A 24,964-nucleotide genomic window follows, 5' to 3' on the forward strand; every position below is an offset into this window, starting at 1 on the left:
ACAATGAAGTATTGATTGTTTACTGCACTAGCCTCAATTGTTGTTTCTGCCCAGCCTGGAAAGCACATCACTAAATGTGAGTAAATAATGTTTTTCTTCTCTTGTAGCGCTTATTGTTGTATAGAGAATTGTTTCCCTTTCAACCACATGAGTTTGTAGGATCTTTCTGTGATATCCGTAATCAGCTTTCTAGAGTAAACATGCCATTAAGCCTTAAATAAGCTGTGAAAGCTGTTGCTTTGGTGGAAGACGGCCGCAGCATGCATTATGTTGCAGAAGTGTTGAAGACTTATACCTTCCATGATTTCCAGGACCGCATGAAGTTACAGAGCAACTGGAAGCTTTGGAAAGAGACCAGCAACAGGCCCCAAAAGAGTAACATCTGAGAGTGATGACCTCATCTTAGAACTTCCAGGTTCTCTACAACCAACACACCACCACTATTGATGCACAAAATTGACTCCACCAGGTTCGAGGGCCAATGTTAGTGAGAGAACCATTCGAAGAAGACTGGAAGAAGCTAACCTTCAGTCCAGAAGACATGCTACAGGTCCAAAACTCCCCAGAGAGCATTGCACAGCTCGACTACGTTTTGGAAGGGAACATCTGGACTGGACAGTACAACAATGGGATCAAGTGTTGTACACTGATGAGTCGCAATTTGGTATCTGATCATCTGACAGATGAGAGAGAGCCTGGAGAAGACCAGACCCTTGCACATTCTCATCCAGGATGCCTTTTGAGTGTGGTTCTGTCATGGTGTGAGCAGGAATGAATGCAGTTGCGAGGATGTATGTGGCATTTGTGGAGCATGGGAGTCTTACCGCACATCAGTATGTGGAGGAAATCCTTCTGGACCATGTTGTGCCATTTGCTCCATTATTGGTGATGATTTTAGACTAATGCATGACAATGCATGCTCACATGTTGCAAGAATTGTGCAAGGGTTCTTGGATGAAATATGGATTCATGCTACGGGTTGCCCTGCTCGATACCCTAATTTGAGTCCTACGGAGAGCATTTAGGTCTGACTGGAGAGAAGAGCTCGTCAGCATTATGCAGAGACCCTACAGGACCTACAGAATGCCCTCCTGGAAGAACGGCATACGATTCATTAACAGGACATTACCGCATTAATCAGGAGCATTCCTGAAAGGTTGAATGCAAGAGGTGGCAGGTGGCAATACACACATTTGAAGATGTGAATAGATATCTCTGAGATTGTGTCTGAGATCTATGAAGTAAAGTGTAAAGTGTCTAACATCAAAACAGATGTGCATTACCTTTTGAGCTTACTCAAAATTTCCCCGAAGTGTGTGTCTCTGTCTTAAATTGTTAAATTTGTTTATAATCATCTTTCTTTTTTCATTTTTGGACACTTAGATGGGACTGTACCACAATATTCCATTATAAGATTGTGGATTAGTGTCATAAATTTAAAATAAATTTCAGGTTTTGTAAGAAACTGAATTGTTGCATTTTTTGTGCCGGTCAGTGTAATACAGATTGTGGTGGCATAGGCATAGATTGGAGACAATATCTTTGTTTTGTTTACTGTTTATTGGTTGCAAGCAGCTTTTGTGTTGCCACTTTAAACCAGGTGAAGTCTCAGGATTCACAAATGAATGATACCTGTGTAAATTAATGATAAAGCAAATATCATGGTAGCATAAAACAAAAGCTGTCTTTAATTCATTAGCACAATAAATAAAAAATTTCAGCATTTTACAACAGTAAGTATAATATTTTCCTTCATAGGCTTTAGTGAGAAATTTGTGAAGCTCGTGTTCTAAATGAAATGTTCTCATGCTTCCAGTTCCTCCTGGAGCCACTGCCGACTCCGACCCCAACCACAGCTGGTACACTGCCGCCATTGCCTACTCTCGGAGCACCACCACAGTCTGGAGCTGACTGCTTCTTCAAGTATCGCAGGATCCCATCAGGCCAGAGCTTCTACAAGGATGCCACAAACTGCACTAGTTGCATATGTCGGGTAAGTTTTTGATACGCCCAGAGAATCCAATGTGTGGTATCTGCAACAATTAATGGATTAATAAAGGAAAAAATGCTTAACAATTGGAGCACGAGAATAACCTGCCCATTACATAAGAAAGGCGATAAGGCAGAGTGCAGCAATTATCGTGGAATTACTCTCTTAGATGCAACGTATGAGGTGTTTAGTAAGATTTTAGCATCTTGACTAGAATACAAGATGTGACTGGTACTAGGGTTTATCGTGCTGGATGAAGGAGTAATAGATTCACAGTGGACTAAACATTTTAATCAAGATGCGTGATAGAGGCACTTTATGAATTTGATGAGCAACTGCATCTGTTATGTTGATAACATGTAAGCTTTCACAGCCGGCATCTTCATTAATTAAAACTTCCGGGCTAAATTGCTATGGTCCATATATAAAACTTCTTCTCCTTCATGACGTTTCATTGCCTACTGCGGGCAACATCTTCTGAGGTGAGTCGGTGACTGGTTGCTAGGCACTGGTGGTCCCGCTTATATAGAGCGCTTAGATGGCGCCACCACTCGTCACGTGCTTTCAGATTTAAAACTATCTCTGGCTAGTGCCATCTCTCTCAATTACAGGTAATCGACTGTCACTTCGTTGGTACAAAGTTGACCGCCATATCTTGTCTAGTTTTAATCCTTCTTCTTTTCTATTAAAATTATTTCCGTGCTTGTAGATCTCTATAGCTTCTCTATACATGCGAGTATAATAATGTGAGGTCCTCGCTATCACGCTTGTCTCACTAAATTTTATTTTGTGATCACCGTCTTTGAAAACATGTTGCGCTACAGCTGATCTGTAGATTGGGACAGGTTGACAAATCAGCTGTAGCGGAACACGTTTTCAAAGACAGTGATCATGAAATTAAATTTAGTGAGACAAACGTGATAGCTAGGACCTCACATTATTATACTCGCATGTATAGAGAAGCTATAGAGATCTACAAGCATGGAAATGATTTTAATAGAAAAGAAGAAGGATTAAAACTAGACAAGATATGGCGGTCAACTTTGTACCAACGAAGTGACAGTCGATTACTTGTAATCGAGAGAGATGGCACTAGCCAGAGATAGTTTTAAATCTGAAAGCACATGACGAGTGGTGGCGCCATCTAAGTGCTCTATATAAGCGGGACCACCAGCGCCTAGCAGCCAGTCGCCGACTCACCTCAGAAGATGTTGCCCACAGTAGGCAACGAAACGTCAGGATGGAGAAATAGTTTTATATATGGACCATGGCAATTTAGCCCAGAAATTTTAATTAATGCATTTGTTATGCATTGATTTTCTACAAGCATACAACAGCCCAGATAGGAATAAAATTCTCCAAATTATGAAGGATTTTAAAATCCTGCTAAAATTATTGATGGCAGAAATGACAATGAAAGCAGCAGTTTGCAGGGTCAGAATAGAGAAAGAATTGTCAGGACTGTTCTATGTGGTTAAAGGGCTGCAGCCAAGAGATGTGATCCCTGCACTACTCTTTAACTTAGCACTAGAGAAGGTAATTCGACAAATCACAAAAAAACAGGAGAAACAATACTTGACTGCCATGTCCAAGTGGTGGCATACACTGATCAAGTAGCAGTAATTGCAAGGAATATCAGAACATTGAAGGATAATTATGCTGCATTGGAAAGATCAGTGCAGAAGTTAAGACTGGGAGTGAATATAAGTAAAACAAAATACATGATAGGAGATTCTGGTGGGGGTGGATGAGAGACGTCAATAAAGGTAAATGGGAAAGAGTACCAAAGAGTGGAATCATTTAAAAACCTTCACTTGAAAATACAAAATAAAATAGGACAGCAGCAGAAATCTAAAAAAGGATCGAAAGTGGAAACTGATGTTATTATCCCTTACAGAATATATTCAGGTCCAGAAATGTTAGTAGGAATTCAGAAATCCAAATATATTTGATTATATTAAGACCTGCAGTAATGTATGGCTCAAAAGGGTGGGTGATGACCACAGAGGAGGAAGGCTGGCTGTTGAGCTGGGAAAGGAAGATTGTGAGAAAAATATTTGGGATGGTGAGAGGCAGGAAGCTGGAAAATAAGGATAAACACAGAACTACAGGCAATTTCTGGACAGATGAATATTGTAGTGAAAATCAAACAAGGAAGAACAAGATGGGTTGGACACATACAGAGAGTGTTAGATACTCAAAGTATTAGGAAAGTGTTTATAGGAAAGCCCAAAGAGAAAAGGAGAAGAGGCAGATCCAGGAATGTAAATAAGTAACAGTGAATCCAGTCTCCTTTACACAGCTCTGAACAGATTGACATCCTGTGTGTGTCTGAGCACCACATAACCACAGGGTTAGATAAGTTACTTATAAAAGATAACTCTCTAGCATCTTACTTGTTCAGAACTAATATGGGAAAAGGAGGAGTTATTCCATTATCACCCCCTTACACACTCCACCCGACACAACTTCTCATCCCAGTTGAACTGCAGCATCATCACAGTGTAGTCCACTGGGACAGCTTAGCCATACAGGTGTGTGTGAACTCTGTAACTCTGAAAAAGATTTGTGCAAAATATAATAACATTGTCAGTCTCGATAATGTGCCTGTCGACAACTCGGCGTGTCTACTGTTCGGGACTCGGCTAGTTATTAGTTGCGAGGTATATTTGTTAAACAGTATATGAATAAATGATGAATTTCTCAATATGCTTTTCTTAACATACAGAGTGATTATGTGACGATGTCACAAACTTTCAGGCATGATGGTGAAGGGTAAAGGTATCCATTTGGGGGAAGGGACCCTAGTCCTTTAATTACAGAGTCAAAAGTTATAAGCTAAAGTGTAATACATATACCTGTGCTGTTGTTCCTATGATTGTAGGGTAGGCAACTTTCAGAGGTAGTAGTAATAAGAAAAAAAATTCTAGTAAACATGGGCTCTAAAAGCCATATGTTATGAGCTATGAGCCCCTGTTCATCTTAGCTACAAACTCTTCTACTGAACCAGTGCCCATAGTTCTTAAGGTGTGCATTTTAGAGCCCATATTTACTGAACTTTTTTTCTTATTTTGGTTCATACTAACCGCCTCTGAAAGTTACCTACCCTAAAATCTTTGCAACAACACCACCAATATGTGTATTCTATTGTGAGAGGTACCACAATGATTTTCACTTCTAACTTTTGCCCAGTCATTCCTGCACCTGGGTCTCTTACCTCAAATTGATATATTTACCCTTCTCCATTGTCTCTGTAAGCTTGTAACATCACCATAGAATCACCCTGTATAACTAATTCTAGAGTACAAATGGAATAAAATGGTAGATTATTAATTTTTTTCACAAAATCCAATTGTGGAATACATTTCTGTACATGATTCTGAAAACAATTTGTTCAGTTATTTTTATTCATATTTCTATTACTTAATAGTGGTTTCGTTATTGGGTTTTATCGTATAAATTTAGCAAGCCTCTGAAAATCTGAAAATTCTCAATATATTACAAACTACTGCTTGTGTATGCTTGCTTAATGGGGATTGCTAAGGGATAGGGATAATAGAAATGATTTGTGTTTGCTTTTTGTGTTAATGCTGTGCGTGGACTGAACAGTCGTCAGCTGCTCGTGAGTCACATTTTCCGTGCACAGGACAGTGAGGTGAGATGTGAGAAGAGGCAGTGCCCTGCAGAGCCATTGCACTGTGAGGAGCCGGTGGCCGGCCGCTGCTGCCGACACTGCCCGCAGGACTGCGTCCTGGAGTCGGGCGACGTGCTGCTGCCGGGGGAGACGTGGACGTCGGCTCTGGATCCTTGCAGGGTCTGCCGCTGTGCTCCAGTAAGTGTGTACAACACGAGTACTTGTGATGCGTATGGTATGGATTCTTACTGATATGATGAAATGTGACTGCGCTATATTTGAAAAGTTCAAAAACACTTTTCTAGTATATAATCTACCATACGTGAAATATTTACATCTTCAATAGCTCTGTAAAATGAATAATATGCACTGTTGACCAAAGGTTTCATCATCATCAGTGAGGAATTAATACTGTGCATAGCTAATCCGTATATTTTGTCGTCAAAGAAACAATACAGTATAACTTACTCTGTGCATGTTTGTAAAAAATGATGTGAAAATTGGCAGTTGACCTTAATTAACGAAAAGTGTGAGGTCATCCACATCAGTGCTAAAAGGAATTCATTAGACTTCAGTTACACAATAAATCAGTCAAATCTAAAGGCCGTAAATTCAACTAAATACCTAGGAATTACAATTACAAACTTAAATTGGAAGGAACACACAGAAAATGTCGTGGGGAGGGCTAACCAAAGACTGCTTTTTTTTTTTGGCAGGTCACTTAGAAAATGTAACAAATCTACTAAGGAGACTGCCTACACTATGTTTGTCCATCCTATTTTAGAATACTGTTGTGTAGTGTGGGATCCTTACCAGATAGGACTGACAGAGTATATCGAAGAAGTTCAAAGGAGGGCAGCACGTTTTGTATTATCGCAAAATATGGGAGAGAGTGTCACTGAAATGATACAGGATTTGGGTTGGACATCATTAAAAGAAGGACTTTTTCATTGTGACGGAATCTTCTCACAAAATTCCAATCACCAACTTTCTCCTCCGAATGTGAAAATATTTTGTTGACACTGACGTACACAGGGATGATCACCACGAAAAAATAAGGGAAATTAGAGCTGGTATGTAAAGATATAGGTGTTCGTTCTTTCTGCATGCTATACGAGATTGGAATAATAGAGAATTGTGAAGGTGGTTTGATGAACCCTCTGCCAGGCACTTAAATGTGATTTGCAGAGTATCCATCTAGATGTAGACATAGATGTGGTTATTTGCCACAGAAATGCAAAGGCATGTGGATCCACAGTTTACTGCTATTGCTTAATGCATATCTCTCTGTATTGGGAAGCAGTTATCGAGTCAAAGCTTCATTTGATGCAAAAGGACAGCGTTTCACAACATTATCTTTCCACTGAGAAAGAAATTATTGCTCACTTGAAAGCAGCGTACAAATGCAGTGGAGCCGGCCGAAGTGGCCGTGTGGTTAAAGGCGCTGCAGTCTGGAACCGCAAGACCGCTGCGGTCGCAGGTTCGAATTCTGCCTCGGGCATGGATGTTTGTGATGTCCTTAGGTTAGCTAGGTTTAACTAGTTCTAAGTTCTAGGGGACTAATAACCTCAGCAGTTGAGTCCCATAGTGCTCAGAGCCATTTGAACCATTTGAACAAATGCAGTGGTTTGGTTTTGATTGTGACTGACAGCTGATGGCCAGTGCTTGAATCATTGGCTATCTGCAGATCTTCCTGCAGTTCACTCCAGACTTCTAGCATTACAACCTTCATACAGACAACAGCACTGTCCACAGAAATGCCTCATGGAGTTTCTGATGCTCCAGATACATTGTCTTGCAGTTATACAGAATGTACATCTTGTTTGCCTTGTTTGATGTGTGTAGTGTTCTTTCAGCTTCGTTTTTATTAAGACACAAAGGAATTACAGACATTGGCTGCAACTAGGCATTGATTTAAATCAGTGGCAAAAGTTCAAAATTTGTCAGAGCAAGATTCGAACCCAGGTCTCCTGTTTACTAGGCAGATGCTCTGAACACCAAGCCATTTGGTCAAAATGATCATTGCATCTGCACAGACTACCCTAGCATGGCTCCTTTCACCCATATTCATTCTGTACTTATCCACATACTACTCATGTATCGATTATGCCAGTGACTGCACAGTCTGGAAAATCAGAAAGTCCATTTTGTGTTTTTGTTCTCTCTCTCTCTCTCTCTCTCTCTCTCTCTCTCTCTCTCTTTGTATAGATATATATATCTCTGAGTTGGGGGGGGGGGGGGGGGGAGGGGGGGTGTCCTCATCATTTAATCTTCATTGACACTCAAGTCACCAAAGTGGGGTCAGTGGCCAAACTCTCCAGAAGGGGATAGTGAGCTAAAAATGACACCACATTTTTATGACAACCCGAATTGCAAAAAGATTGTCTTTATATCAGAGCACTTCTTTATTTTACTATGGGCAAAGTATAAACCACATAAATCTTTCTTTGACAACTGCAGACTAGAACTTGGCAACTTCAAGTGCACTAATCACAGCTTTTTACCGTTACCTCCGTGGTGCCAGTTAATAGGACTGGATGTAGACTACATAGGCTCAGTCGTTGGTATAACAGGTTGCAGACTTCGGTTCATTGGCAGGGTAGTGGGACGATGCATTAAGTCTGCTTACAAATCACTTGTGCATCCCATATTAGAATATTGCTAAAGTGTGTGGGACCTATACCAGATAGAACTAACAGGAGACACTGAACATACACAAAGAAGGGAAGTATGGGTGGTCACAGGTTTGTTTAACTCACAGGATAGTGGCACAGTAATGTTGAAAAAGCTAAATTAGCAGATCCTTAAAAGATAGATGCAAATTATTCTTTAAAAGCCAAATTACAAAACTTCAAGACACTGTATGAAGTGAAGAATTTACAGACTTCTTCAGCCTCTTACGTATCACTCCCATTGGGACCAGGAAGACAAAATTACACCAGTTACAGCAGACACAGAGGCATTTAAGCAGGGGTTCTTTCCATGCTCTGTACACAGCTGGGATGGAAAGAATCCTTAACATGTGGTATCGTGCTAAGTTTCGTTTGCTATGCTGTTCAGTATGGCTTACAAAGCATTTATGTAGAGTAGATAGTTGACACTTCAAGAAATGGGCTGAACAGACTGCTAAAACTGCTTGTACGCATTTCTGAGGAACTTTTTAATTTGATGTCTTCACAACTGGTCCTATACCTCCACAGTTCTGCATGCTCCAGCTCATAACTTGTAAGTTATTCCTGGAGGCAATCACTGAAGACCCTATCAGGAAAATAATATGAATAACTGAGCGTATTCTCCTTCTTACATCCATCTGTATATCTTCTTCTTCTTCTTCTTCTTCTTCTTCTTCTTCTTCCTCTTCTTTCTATTCCCTGTCCTTATCCCATGTCTTTACTGGGCAACATTTCATACTGAATTTGGCAATGTTAGTCGTAGAGGATGGCTGGATGCCATCCGTCACCACCCCTTCCTTTCTGAGACAGAATTATTGCACCCCATCTGTCTGCGTGTAGTGTTATCCCATTTTAAGTGTGTGAGCATTTTCTAAATGTTTATGAATCAGTAATTGAGTCAGGATGTGGATACCGGCCCAGTATTCATCTACTCAGATGTGAGAAACCACCTAAAATTCATCCACACTGGCCAGCACCTCGGCGCTCATCATTAACCCACCGACTGAATCTGATCTGGGACTGGCGTGCCTCCTCAAATCCCAGAAGTAGTGTGCTAACACTTGTAGCTTTATAGGTGGCTTAAATCCATACACTCATTTACATTCTGTATTCTCTGTGTCTTTGATTTTGTTCTCTGTCTTTTTGGTGTTATGTTAATTATTTTCAAAATGGCACAGTTTTAACCTGTCTCAAACTTTTATTTTATTTTCCTTTATCTGATTTTCCTGTGTGCCTTAGACTACCCTTTACACTACCATTCTTCTACTTTCATTATGGATCATTTCTCTCCAGTTTCAGCATCTTTGTCTGACCTACCGAATGTTCGTTGTTACCTCACTTTTTAATTTATTCTCTTTTACACCTTGTCATTCTTCTGAACCAGGGTTTTCTATTCTATGAACATTAGTATATCTTTTTTGTGTATTTTCCTGCTTTTTTATTTTATTTTACTATTCAAAATTCTCCTACTTGACTCCTCCTCTTCCCCCAGAAAGAGTTTAGTATCTCCCAAAACCAAAGATTACAGATTGTCTCATTTTATAGCATTCCATCTGTAGTCTGACACACAATTTTTTCTCTCAACATCAAGTTCCTTCTCTCTTTGCCCTACTGGACCTTCCCCTTTTCTTAATTCCCTTCTCAAGAAGGGATGCTGGATTCCAAAACTGCAATGAATGGGATGGATGTGTTTAATATTGGGCACTAAACAGCAAGGGCTTGTGGCGACGATAGGTAGTATCGACCACGATTAAAACCATCTTTGGACTCTGATTGCTCTGCCGAGCCTCCATGTTAGTTTTTAGTTCTGTTCTGTATCGCAAGCTGTGTACACATATATGACTTACTGCAAAATGTATCTCTATATGAAATTTAATGGGGATAGTTATTGCATTCAACCGATAATCGTATCCTGTTCCCGTACTGGTCAGCCTGAAGTTTCTACGTCTTCCGCGACTTCCACACTAGGTGTTGTAAATCAGCAGGTTACGCGCACGATGCCATGGTTACCTCACCCAACACTTTGTTCGAAGATTTGGAAGCACAACAGTGATCGCCGGACATCTCCATTCCTTCATCAATGACCGGTTCTACATTAATTCACAGTGATTCATGATCTCCAGCCATGTTGACTTTAAACTTTGTCGCTCTACAGTGGTCAAGTGCTATGCCTCCAACACAATTGACTTGGGTTTCATGTCACTGGACTGTGCTTGCCACCATGTGAAGTGTGAAGTGAATAATATTCAGAACTGTGTACCTAGTGATCAGTCGTATAATGCTCAAAGTGATCTAAATTCGCACACATACTTTGACTCTCAATGGACCACAACAATAGTTACTGTCATGCCATGTGCAGCACTGCCATTATTGCAAAATACACCTAGCCACTATCAACCGCGACCTGTTCCGGTTTTACCTCATTGGCAAACTAATCAAGAACATTTTAATGCACACAATTCTACATTCTCACTTAAGAAGAACTTAAAACTTTGGTCATACGAGTTACCGACACCCCCTCCCCCTGCCCCTCCTCCCCTCCCCACGCACTTGCAGGGGGCCCCGGTTTCGGTCTCTCAGCCACTCGCCTCTCCCACAGCACCGCCTGTGTCTACCGCGCCAGCCTTCCACGTCATGTCCGGGGTGGGTCAGTTCAATTCAGTACCTGTAATCTCCGGTCCAGTTTATGGGATCCCCGCACATATTGCCCAACCACTTGTTCCCACGGTACCGACCGTGCCATCCACATCATGTTTTCGTGACACGTCAAGGATAATGCAACCCGCCGTTGCTACGGACGTGCTTGTCAGTAACACACCCACGCCTGCTCTGCCGGTCTGCTGTATGGCCTCTCCTACCATGAACCAGCCAGTTTTTCAAGGTACACCAAAGTCACCTTCGTCCCCTCCCCCTGGTCGTCTGCCAAAGCTGCCTTCTTTATACAAGGACAACCTTGTATCATGGTTTGTACTTGTTGAGCATCTTTTTGAGTTGCGTCATGTGTCCAACGACAACTCTAAATTCCTGTGTCTTGCCACGCACCTCCATGATCACTCAGACTTAATTTGTGATCTACTCCTCTCCCCACCACATCGATCGAAGTATGAGTTCACCAAGAAAATGATCATGGACCGACTTGCCTGCTCACCACAAGAATTAATCATAAAGATCTTGCACGAGGAACACCTGGAGGACCGAACTCCATCACAACTCTGGTGCCACCTTCGGTTGCTCGTGAGCGAGCACACAATGCTGGACGTCACTCTGTAAGCAGTATGGTCCGCCAAATTTCCTACCGACCTACAGATTCACCTGCTACCACACTCCTTCAAGTCAATCATCTCTGGATCACAGACAAGCCATATGCATTGCTACAACAATACCAACCAGCTCACCACTCACCGCTGGTCGGCACAACTGCTCCTGTCTACCAGCCGTCTGCTGGCAGAGGCAGAGCTCACTCCCCAGCCACACATTGTACACTGCCTGGTAGTATCTGCTCACTCACTCTACTGTCCGGACATTCCAGGATCACCCATGCACCATATGTGCCGGTATACATGCCAGAACAAATCGGCGAGGACAAGCCTCCTCCGCTACCACAGTCACTACCACCACCACCACCACATCCAGCTCATCCATACTGCTGGTACCACAAGGTTTTTGGCAATAATGCTAAGAAGTGCTGGTTACCTTGCCAGCACCCAATCTGACCACAGGACCTAAAAGATGCCGAGTCCTGCAGGGAACCTCACAGGCGTCCCCATACATTGCACTCCGTCCACTTATCCGCCTGGGCGAGCGGTCATTTATATGCGACACATTTCATCATAGCTCATTTTCCTAGTTGACACTGGTGCTGACGTGTCTATCATACCTACATCAATGGCTCCCCCTGTCTTTTCACCAACAAGGTCACTTCTGCAAGCTGCCAACACATCAAAGTTACAAACCTCAGTCTCTGTCAAAGTTACAGTGCATCTGTCCCCTTCTTTGTGTTTTCCAAGGACTTTCTACATTGCTGACATTGATGAACTAATTCTCAATATGGATTTTTTGTCCCATTACAAACTCTCTCTGAAAGTGGTTCAGGGCTCGGTGCTACACAACCACACCAATACTCGGATACTGTGCTCCTGCACTTATGTTCCACGTTCTGTTTCTCTCGCGACATGTGAGTTAGTACGTGAGTGCTTCACTCTCGTGGGTGACGTTGTGACCTGCATCACTAACCTATTGTCAGAATACGACTCGGTGGCACAACTCCAGCAGGAAAATGACGAGCTGAAACAATGAATAGCACACACTTACAACGAGCTCGTCGCAGCTCGTACCTCATTTGCTGAAACTGCAGTCCACTGTGCTGCCACCTAACCTTGTTTTTCCAGCAGACACCAGCTCAGACACTCAGCAGGTTAGACCAAAAACATTAATTGCGTGTGACGATTCACGTCTGGTAGACACTGCATCCCCGATGTGTTCACCACGTTCAGTACCATGTGTTTCAAACAGTGCTTCCAATGACAATAATGCGTGCAATATGACAACGCGCACCACACAGGCAGCCACCCCGCATGTTGATAAACATTCCCCCTCTCTCACGCGCCAACCACGTGACTCGGTGGCCATCACTGTTTCCCGCATGACGCCAACACCTCTCTCGCCCACGCCGGTTACCCAAAGCAAGGCTGACAACAGACAGTCACTGCGCATCTTGACTCGCTCCATGCTGCATGCACAACTGACCTCTCCAAACAAGCACATGCTGTGCTCATGTAATAGGCTTGTGACTTTCATCCTGCCTTTTCCCACTCGCGCTAACGGTTACTCCTCGTTTGCACCCCATTCATCCAAAAACTTCATGTCAGGACGTTACTCAGTCTCGTGTGCAGTTCTCAGTTTCTTCCGTCACTGATGGAATGACACACAAGATAATTACCACTACCACCCCCTATTAGGCACAGGGTTAGATGCCTCAACCCCATTAAGTTGCGCGTGGGCCGGCAGCAAATTAACGAACTTTTGGAGGCAGGTATTCTACAGTCGTTGGACAGCAACTGGTCTTCACCAATTCACCTCATCCCCAAACATGACAGTTCTTTTTGAACGTGCGGTGATTACAGATGCTTAAATGCTCGTACCATCATGGACAATTACCCCATGCTGAAAATAAACGATTTCACTCATATGTTATCAGGTGCCACAATCTTCAGTGTGATTGACTGCAAACATGCCTATCACCAGATTCCCATAGTGCCGGAAGACATTCTGAAGGCAGCTATTATCACACTGCTCAGTTTGTTCCAATACAACTTCATGCTGTTCGGCCTGAAAAACGTGGCACAAACATGGCAACATTTCATCGACTCAATCTTACGACAGTTCAAGTTTTGCTCTGCATATCTGGATGACATACTTGTTTTCAGCAACTCGGCTGAGGAACACGAAAATCATTTATACAAGATCCTCCAGACCTTGAACTCAAATGGCGTCGAGGTCAAAAAGGGCAAATTCCAGTTGCGCCAGTCCTCTGTCACATTTTTGGGTTACATCATCTCCACAAATGGAATATAACCTCCCAAATCCTGTATGCAGGCCATCACATCACTGCCACCTCTGGCTACTTATAAAGAACTCCGACGTTTTTTGGATACAATAAATTACTGCTGTTGGCATGTGCCTTCTGCTGCCACCGTGCAGACCCCACTGACAGACTCGCTGTCAGGCAAACAGTCATCAGGCCTTAAACCATTTCACAGGACTGAACCTATGCTAGAGGCCTCCAAGGCTCTAAAAACTTCCTTAGCTCACGCCGTGACACTCGCCCATCCCGACCTGTCGGCCAAGTTGTTCATCACTACAGACGCCAACGACATCGCGATGGGGGCAGTACGTTAGCAACGCAAGGGTGACACAGTTTCTCATTCACTACAGACGCAAACGACATCGCGATGGGGGCAGTACGTTAGCAACGCAAGGGTGACACAGTTTCTCCATTTCTTCTCTAAAAAACTGTCTATAGCGCAGAAGAAATATTCAGCTTTTGATAGAGAAATTTTGGCTGTCTATAAAGCCGTCAAACACTTTCGTCCCGACGTCGAGGGCTGCTCTTTCTTCATCCTCACTAATCACAAACCACTAGCAGATGCTTTCTGCAACCCTCCCAAGGACCCACCTCCTCAGCTTTTCTGCCACTTTGATTTAGTCTCTCAATTCACAACAGAACGTTTGCTACACCAAAGGCACAGAAAACATCCCCGCAGATTATTTTCTTGCAGATCAATACTGTCTCATACATCATCAGCTTATCCATCGTGGCCGCTATCCAGGCCTCCGACAAGGAATCTCAAGCTCTCCTCGTGGATCCTCAAACATGTCTTGTGTTTACCAATGCCAAGTTCCCCAGCATTTTGGATGAGGTGTGGTGCGATTCTTCTACCGACAACCTGCGGCCGTTGCCCCCACCCACAATGCATCCGTGCCACTATTTGGCTCATATCTGAGCATTTCATTTGGAAAAATATTAAATGGGACTGTCAGACCTGGGCACGCAGCTGCATCCCCTGTCAATGCAACAAAATCGGCCACCACACCACCCCTCCACTAGGCAAGTTTGACATTCCACAAGTATGATATCGTCATGTACGTATCGACCTTATTGGTCCACTACCACCGTTGGAGGGCCACAGATATATTCTCTCCACAACTGACTGCTTGTCTCACCGGGTGGAAGCTGTTCCTTTACACTGAAACTGTGGCCTAGGGTTTCGTCTCCTCACGGATTGCCAGGTTCAGTTGCCCGACCACCATAACCGTGGACCAAGGTTGGCAGTTTGAGTGTTCCCTGTTCACAATTTTATCTAATATCTGCAGCATTAAAAAAATTTGTACAACAGGCTATCACCCACAAAGCAACGGGTTAGTTGAATGGTGGCACCGCAACCTCAAAACTGCCCTCAGATGCCACGACTGCCTCTGGTCTAAGGTGCTTCCGTGGGTGTTACTTGGTCTCTGTTCGACCTTTAAACCAGACTTACAGGGAACCATCTCTGAATTCGTTTTTGAGGACAACCCAGTGCTTCCAGGGGAACTTAGCCTGCCTTAAGCACCCGAGGATTTTCCCCCCTCCCCCCAAATTTCATTAGTCACATGCGCACTCACTTCAAACGTGCGTGCTACACCCACCTATCAGCCATTCTCTGTCAGACACTTATGTGCCATTTTGTTCCCATGTTACGCTCAGGGATGATTCCGATAGACAACCCCTGCAATCACACTACCTCGGCCCCTTTAAAGTACTCCGGCGGGGTGAGACAACGTTCGACATTATGGTTAAAGATCATCCTCAAACTGATTCATTGCACAGGCTCAAACCTGCTTTTGTGGACTCCGACGCCCCTCTGCCATCTCAGTCGGACCCTCCTGACGACTTTTCCACCATGGAGCCTGAGAATGCTTTGTCTCGTCCCATGGTGCTGTTTTCTCCAACCCATGATCCGTCATCACCATTCACAGGTTTTCCAGGCTCGTCGCCATCCACCCCGTGTGTGTGTTTTGCCACCACTTCACCGTCTGTGGAGACTCACTCTTCCACATTGAACCTGTGCTGCAACATGCCACCGCACTGCCTGGATGATGTATCAATCGTCCTCTTCGATGACTGTGTGCTCGTGCTCCTAACAGACACTGCAGCCTCACCATCCGATGCGCAGTTAAATGTCAGTGTGTTGCGTAGCCTGTCCCTCCCCCGCGAGTGCGACCCATCATAAATCCGCGTGTTCATCTCATCGGACGGCTCGATCTGCATACGGGGTTATAGATGCCTGCACCACAACACAGCCCATTCCGCACACCTGCTCTCAGGCTGGTCGACGCATCGTCTGCCCCGCTGGTTAATCGACTACGAGGTAGACCTGCCACCAGTCACTCAGCCTCCGCACTCCGCCTCGACCGAGATGGAAATCCCAGTCATGTGCCTGTTGACTCGCACGATTACAACCGACGCCTATGCCCACATGACCTCCGCTCGAGCCTCACCAGTGGCACTTCGTACTGCGGGGGTGGCTGTGTGTTGTCGATAGGTCGTATCGACCACGATTAACACCATCTTTGATTGCTCTGCTGAGCCTCCATGTTAGTTTTTAGTTTTGTTCTGTATCACAAGCTGTGTACACATATATGACTTACTGTGAAATATATCTCTATGTGGAATTTAATGGGGTAGTTATTGCATTCAACCAATAATCGTATCCTGTTCCCATAGGTTAATCACCCATTCTCAGTATTGTGGTAGAAGTAGCCACTATTATTCAAATTGAAAGTAAAGGCTGTATTTACAAACTCAGTGATTAAAATGCCAAACATGCATACAATGGGATCTCTAATTCTGCTGTTGTCATATATTTACAGTATTTATAAAACAGTTTGGTGAGTAAATGTGGTCAAATGGTCATACAGTTAAGTGGATGAAACAATCATCTTGGAATACATTTTTCTGTGCTACGCATTGCTCTGCCTTAGGTGAGTGGTTGTTTTTCCCTTATTTTATGCAATTTTCTATCCAAGAATTTCCACTATTTTTATACTTTGCTTATTCCTATCTTCCTTCTCATACCCTTTTACCTATGGTACTGTCTGTCTTCATTTATCTACAACCTATTTGCCTGTTATTTACTGCCTAATATGTCTATACTTTCTTCTCCGCTACAGTATCTGCCTTTAAAATACGCACTTACCACCCTCTGTTGCAAAATATAAACAACTGCTGTTGTAATAGCCCACCACACTAATAGGTGCTATACTACATCTCCACGCTCTCACAGCAACAGCCCCTTTTCAAACATTTAATTCCAGTGCTGTTGTTAACACACTACCTACTATCAACTCTTGCTTTTAGACTTGAATGTTAGTGCACCAGGCATATTTATTTACAATGTCATTTTGTGAGTGTGTGTTTATTTACAGTTGTGCATGTCAATTTATGATCAAACATATATATTTATGAGTGCATCTATTACATCCTGATTCTTTAAAACTTTTTATTACCCTTCTTCTCTCTCCCTACATAGCTCTTTATACAATACCTACCATTTCTTTTGTTATAATACTCTGACCATAGTTTTCACCTTCTCATTTTCAAAATTTTCTGACTATTTCTTCAGTGTTCTTTTAATCTCCTGACCATTTAATCATCAGTCCTTGTACTTTCTACCTCTACCAACAAATCTTGTCTCAGACATGGTGGACATGGTATCCTATGTAATGGGCTTACCATTAAAACTGGGATCTTGAGCTGTCATCCATCATACCTCAAGGACCTTCACCTTTTCCAATTCCATCAGTCTCTCACCCTCACCAATCTTTCTTCCTAATCAAACAACTCAAGCTCAATTCATACTTCAGAGCCTCTACTCCTTCTGAAAAATCCTTTTACTCTATGGCCACAACTTTCTTAATACTATCACTGTAATAGAATTTAATATAACAAGTCTTGCCATTACTCCAGGAGTGTGTGTTTGGGTGTCTGTGTGTGAGAATGTGTGTACTTTTACTACACTACTGGCCATTAAAATTGCTACACCAAGAAGAAATGCAGATGATAAACGGGTATTCGTTGGACAAATATATTATACTAGAACTGACATATGATAACATTTTCACGCAATTTGGGTGCATAGATCCTGTGAAATCAGTACCCAGAACGGCCACCTCTGGCTGTAATAACGGCCTTGATATGCCTGGGCATTGAGTCAAACAGAGCTTGGATGGCGTGTACAGGTAGAGCTGCCCATGCAGCTTCAACACAATACCACAGATCATCAAGAGTAGTGACTGGCGTATTGTGACAAGCCAGTTGCTCGCCACCATTGACCAGACGTTTTCAATTGGTCAGAGATCTGGAGAATGTGCTGGCCAGGGCAGCAGTCGAACATTTTCGGTATCCAGAAAGGCCCGTACAGAACCTGCAATGCGTGGTCATGCATTATCCTGCTGAAATGTAGGGTTTTGAGGGATCGAATGAAGGGTAGAGCTACGGGTCGTAACACATCTGAAATGTAACGTCCACTGTTCAAAGTACCGTCAATGCGAACAAGAGATGACCGAGACGTGTGACCAACGGCACCTCATACCATCATGCCTGGTGATACGCCAGTATGGCGATGACGAATACACGCTTCCAAAGTGCGTTCACCGCGATGTCACCAAACACGGATGCTGTTAACAGAACCTGGATTCATCCAAAAAAATGACGTTTTGGCATTCGTGCAACCAGGTTCATCGTTGAGTACACCATCACAGGTGCTTCTATCTGTGATGCATCATCAAGGGTAAAACGTGATGGTATGCATTTCTCCTCCTTAGACGAGACATCATGACAACATTTCACCAGGCAACACCAGTTAACTGCTGTTTGTGTATGAGAAATCGGTTGGAAACTTTCCTCATGTCAGCACGTTGTAGGTGTTGCCACTGGCGCCAACCTTGTATGAATGCTCTGAAAAGCTAATCATTTGCATATGACAGCATCTTCATCCTGTCAGTTAAATTTCGCATCTGTAACATGTCATCTTCGTGGTGTAGTAATTTTAATGGCCAGTAGTGTAGAAAGAGAGCAATATCTTAAAAGCTAGAGTGAATACTGTTTCCTGTTGTCTATTTCTGTATGCCACGCATTGGTTCATAATGAAATTGAGAGTAAGACCCTCGGTAGACCAAAGGCTTCCCTCTAATCAGCATATAAATCCCAAGATGTTAAAACATTATGCATTGTGAATGTTACTGTCAAAAAACTGTATTCTGATGTATCTTCTACTCAAAATGGGTGAGTTTGTGTCATTTGTCAGTATCTTGTATGAATGCAAGTGAGGACCACTTGATGAATCCTGCTTTGAGAAGTGGGTAATAGTCAGTTCAACTGACTGCAGCTTGTTGTCTGTAACTTCCTGCCACTGTCTACCCCAGTTTTAGCCATCACCTGTTTTGTTGCCCAGGAGACTACAGCAGCCTGTGAGAGGGGGGAGGGGGGAGGGGGGAGGGGGGGGGGTGACACATTATAGTGAACAGCTATGTTTTCATGGTAGGCTGCATTTGTTGCTGTCAGCTATCTTTGTTACATCCATTCCAATCTTTGTAGGTGCCTAGCAGTATGCCACATTCTTTACCAGCCTTTATAGGAGAAGGATAGTGTGTTGCACCATCTTGACTGTGTTTCTTTGTTTGTGTTTTCAATTTTATGGCCTTCATTGGAAGACTCTAGCTAACTTTATACAAAGAATTTTTCAGTTTCGTGTCAGCCCAGTACTTATTCTGATGTGTCGACAGAAGTGCCGACACAGTGTTATTTTGAGGGGGCCGATAGGCACGCTATCTAACGCAGACGGGCGTGAATTCTGGAACAGGATAACTATTGAATGGTAGCAAGAAACGTACGTAGCTGCTTTATACTTAACTTTAATCACTCCTTGTGATACATCTCTCTTGACTATACAAATGAGACTCGTAATATACATGCACTGTTACAATTGGCACCTTGCTGGGTCGTAGCCATGGACTTAGCAGAAGGCTATTCTAACTGTCTCTCGGCAAATGAGAGGAAGGCTTCGTCCGTATTGTCGCTAGCAATGTCGTCGTACAACTGGGGCGAGTGCTCTATCGTATATCGAGACCTGCCTTGTGGTGGCGCTAGGTCTGCGATCACACAGTGGCGACACGCGGGTCCGACATGTACTAAATGGACCGCGGCCGATTTAAGCTACCACCTAGCAAGTGTGGTGTCTGGCGGTGACACCACATATTCATTCTCTCGGATCTCATCCTTCTTTCTTCATTGGAAATCACCCTTCCTATTGTCTGTTGATTCTCCTTTGCAGTCTGGTTTGTTTGTCTGTGAATTTCCTGATTTTGTCACTTTTGTTTCTCAGGTCTTCCAATGTCATCTGTAGCTCATCCATATCTTCCTTGATTTCTGTAATCCACTTAATGTTGCACTTACTATTCCACAATTTTTCTCTTATTCTCCTGATGATCCTGTTCTCTGGTGTTCTGATTAGATATCTGAAAATAGAAATACATTTCTTCCTGATTGTACTCATTACTGAATCTATTTACTTGTAGACTGTTTCATTTGCAGATACTCTCCAGTGTCCATCTTTCTGGTACAATTTGTTGATGCACATTCTGATGATTCTTCTCTCTAATTTGAGTATTTTGTCTATTTGTGGAGTGTTAGTTGTTTTGAAGATGGTTTCACTTGCGTATGTTATTTCTGGTTGAGTCACTGTTTTGTAGTGTTTTAATTTTGTTGCTATTGACAGGCCCTTTTTGTTGTAGGTGTACTTGGTGATATATTGTGCTCTAGTCAATTTGTTTATTCTGTTATGCTATGTTGGCTTTTCATTGAGGTTATATATTACGAGTTCTCCCAGATATTTAAATTTATCTACAATTTTGATTTCTTGGTTTCCTATGGCAATTTTGTTTATGAATGGTGGGTCAGTTAACATGATGACTGTTTTTTCAAAGGATATTCAAAGACTAATTTTCTGTGTTATTTCCTGTAGTGAGATGATTTGTTGTTTGGTTTCTTGAATATTGTAGGACAAGAGAGCAAGGTCATCAGCAAATCCTAGACAATTTAAACTTATGTTGTGTTTGCATCTTCCAATTTGGATGTTCTTTGCGTTAGTCTTGTACCATTCCCTCATTATGTATTCTAAAGCACAGTCGAACAGCAGGGATGCCAAGCAATCTCCTTGTCTTAAACCTGTTTTTATGATGAATGGCTCAGAGAGTCCCTCCTGAACTTGACTTTTGATACAGTGTTAGCTAAGATGAGTTCTATCAGCTTGATTAATTTTATATCGAGCCCAAAATTTCTTAAGATTTTTAACACTGAAGGCCTATGGATACAGTCATATGCTTTTTTAAAGTTCACAAAGGTTATTAAAAGAGGTTTATTTCATTTATTATAATATGCTATGGATAATTTTAAAGTGATGATCTGTTCTGCACAGCTTCTCCAAGGTCTGAAGCCTCCTTGGTATTCACCTAATTCTTCCTCTAGTTGCACTTTGATCCTCTTGTATAGGATTCTGAAGAAAATCTTATATGTGCAGTCTGTAATTATCTGGGTTGCTTTTATCTTCTTTTTTTATGGAGTGGGTGGATTATGGCTGTGGTCCAATGTTCGGGAAACTTTTCTGTTATTCAGATTTTTGTTAGGGCTACATGTAAGGATATTTGAACTGTATCACTGGAATATTTCCACATTTCTGAAAAAACTTGGTCTTCTCCACATGCCTTATAATTTTTCATCTCTCTGAGTGCTGTTTCCACTACTTGCATTGTTGGAGGATTTATGAGGACTATATTATATGTTGGGTGCATTTGCTGAATAGTGTGCAGAGCACTGAGGGAGTCCAAGCAGATAAGAAAGTTCCCTCCACCTAGAAATCTCATCTCTTCCAGAGCCTTCTTGATTACCCACAGCTCTGCAGAGTACACTGAGACTTATTACCTTTTTTTCCAAAGTAGCTTCTTTTTCTCTTAATGTTTATAACATACATCATCCTCACTACAGGTGGCATGTAATCATTCTTAGGTGTTAGTGTCCTGCCCTTCCTTTTAATTTTCCCCTACCTATCTCTCATCCTACCTGAGGATGGAACAATTAGTTCCAAAAGTGAGGTAGTGTGTCACTTTTATACTGATTTTCAGAGGGAGCATTAAGCAAGTTGGGGGGATATGTACACAACAGAAGACAAATGATTAGCTTTAAGATCTGAAACAGTGAAGGCAGTAGAGGATTGAAAGGTAAAAAGGTAAGATGTAGCAGAAATCTTTGAATAATACAAGAGATGTTGAATTTAATCAGTGAAAGCAGTTTATCATGGAAACATCATTATTAATCAGACATTTTATTACTCTTTGGATTACACAATTGTGACAGTGTTTGCATGTGCCCACAGTGTTTACATTTACATCTACATCTATATTCTGCAAATGAAGTGCATGGCTGAAGGTACATCCCATTGTGCCATTTGTTACGGTTTCTTCCCATTCCATTCGCATATAGAGCATGGGGAGAATGATTGTCTGAATGCCTCTGTGTGTACCATAATTATTCTAATCTTATCTCATAATTCCCACGTGAGTGTCATGTAGGGGGTTGTTGTATATCCCTAGAGTCATGGTTTAAAGTTGGTTCTTGAAACATTGTTAATAAAGTTTCTTGGTATAGTTTAGGTCTATCTTCAAGAGTCTGTTAGTTCAGTTCCTTCAGTTTCCCTGTGATACTTTCCCACAGATTAAACAAACCTGTGACCATTTGTGCTGCTCTTCTCTGTATATCTTCAATATCCCCCGTTAGTCCTATCTGGTATGGGTCTCACAGACTTGGGCAGTATTCTAGTACCAGTTGCATCAGTGCTTTGTAAGCAATCTCCTTTGTAGACTGATTGAACTTCCCATGTGTTCTACCATGTGCTTTACCCATGAATGAGCCTATGTGATAATTCCATTTCATATCCCTACAGTGTTACAGCTAGGTATTTGTATGAGCTGGCCAATTCCAACACTGGCTCATTGGTATGACTGTCATAGAATATTACTTTTTTCATTTTGTGAAGTGTGCAATTTTACATTTTTGAACATTTAAGGTAAGCTAGATCTGATTGAATATTTATGCAGCTTCTTTCAGACAGTACATCATTATACTGACCTTCAAAGTAGTCACCAGTTTGTAGCAGTTCTGAAGCAAATGCCGTGAAGTGTTTCTTTCAGTTTAGAAATCGAGTTGAACTTACAAGGGCTTAAGGTATAGAACTTAGCAGCCTCATCAGTCAAACAAATCAATAACAGCTTGCACTGTACATGCTTGAGCATTGTCCTGCAAAATGATGGTCAGGTCCTGCATAAAGTGTCATCACTTCTGTCTCTAGGCTGGTCATAGGTTGTGTTCCAAAAATTAACTGCATAGAGACAGAAGTGATGACACTTTATGCAGAACCTGACCATCATTTTGCAGGACAATGCTCAAGCACGTACAGTGCAAGCTGTTACTGATTTGTCTGACTGATGGGGCTCCTAAGTGCTATACCAGCTACTGCACTCCCCTGACTTAAACCCTTGTAAGTTCAACTCGATTTCTAAACTGAAGAAAACACTTCACGGCATTTGCTTCAGAACTGCTACAAATTTGTTGGGCAATAGATTGCAAAACTCAAACTGTCAACACAACTGGCACTGCTAAGAGTATCCTACAACTTCCACATTGCTGGCAAAGGGTTATACACAATGCTGGTGACTACTTTGAAGGTCAGTAAAACTTTGAAACATGTATCCATTTTGTACGAGCTGTAAATAAATAGTTGCCACTATTGAAGTTCCAACCCTCGTATACAACATGAACAGCTCGGATCCCAACACACTTCCCTAGGGCACACATGGAGTTACTTCTACATCCAACAATGACTATCGATCCAAGATAACGTGCTACATCTATCCTGCCAAGAAGTCTTTAGTTCAGTCACAAATTTCACTTGATCCCTATATGATCATGCTATTGACAATAAGTTTAGATGTAGTACTGAGTCAAACGCTTTTCAGAACTCAAGAATTACTGCACCTACCTGACTGCTTCAATCCAGAGCTTTCAGTACATCATTCAAGGAAAGTGCGAGCTGGGTTTAACACGATCGATGTTTTCGGAATCCGTGCTGTTTGGCACGGAGGATGTCATTCTGTTCAAGATACCTCATTATGTTTGTGCCCAGGATATATTCTGAAGCTCAGAATACGTGTTTATGGAGTGTGGAGAGATTTGCCACCAGCAGGTTGGCCTGTGGCCATGCATCACCTGACCAGAGGAGCAGCATCAGCTGGGGCTCTGTTGAGGCACTGACCTGCCAGCAGTGGCGGCCTACAGTGCAGACGGAAGACACCCTGGTTGCTCAGGACGTAACGCGTCGAGGCACTCAGAACCGCGCCAATGTCCGAGCATATGTGAGATGTCTTTCAGCTACAGTGCCCACATGTGCGAGTGGCAGTGATCAGCATCAATGTTTGCCCACCTAGACGAGACGAGTGAGCAGCTGCACTGCCCCAGGCTCGAACTCTAGGCTGCTGAGGTAGGAGGCTGGCAGTGCGTGATGGTTTACCTGCTGGAGGCTCACTACCCGGAAGGCAGGAAGTCACCAGCATAGGACTTAGCTCAGCTGGTAAGTCCACTGCTACTAGGAGTAGGATCCAGCTGTGGCACCTCGCAAACCGGTGTCGACACTTAGGCTGGCGTAACTCCCCCCTTGTAGGTGGTGGCTGGCTAATGGTACACATCTATGTAAAAATGAGGGGAGTTACATAGGCTCGGCTTACCCCTGTTATGCCACATTGTTGATTTCTATCCTGTAACCCAGAACAGTGTCCTGTGTAGTAATCAGGGCACCAACACTACAGTGGCCCTGCTGTCTATTGTGCTGGCAGTATTGTGCACTAACTAACTGGTCAGTGCTGTGGTGCTGGTTCTTACTGCATCAACAGGTTATAATTTTGTCTGGCTGGCCCTCTTCCACCTTCCTGCCGACGGTTTCTCACAGTAACACCGGGCAGTGTCTTTGTCTTACTCGAGCACGCAAATAAAATAATGGTGGTGCTATAGCAGAGAATGAGCTG

The 24,964-nt window shown here is 42.7% G+C and overlaps 1 protein-coding gene across 3 annotated transcripts in view; it reads left to right on the top strand.

Moving 5' to 3' along the window:
* Window positions 1–24,964, top strand: part of LOC124717139 — a 149,280-nt gene that overhangs the window by 90,815 nt on the left and 33,501 nt on the right. For all 3 annotated transcript variants that reach the window (XM_047243885.1, XM_047243886.1, XM_047243887.1), the window contains exons 7-8: window positions 1,817–1,993; window positions 5,637–5,822. In XM_047243885.1, the coding sequence (XP_047099841.1) occupies window positions 1,817–1,993; window positions 5,637–5,822 (363 nt within the window). The remainder of the gene's footprint in view (window positions 1–1,816; window positions 1,994–5,636; window positions 5,823–24,964) is intronic.

Source organism: Schistocerca piceifrons, chromosome 9, assembly GCF_021461385.2.
Source record: "Schistocerca piceifrons isolate TAMUIC-IGC-003096 chromosome 9, iqSchPice1.1, whole genome shotgun sequence".
In the NCBI taxonomy this organism is placed as follows: domain Eukaryota; kingdom Metazoa; phylum Arthropoda; class Insecta; order Orthoptera; family Acrididae; genus Schistocerca; species Schistocerca piceifrons.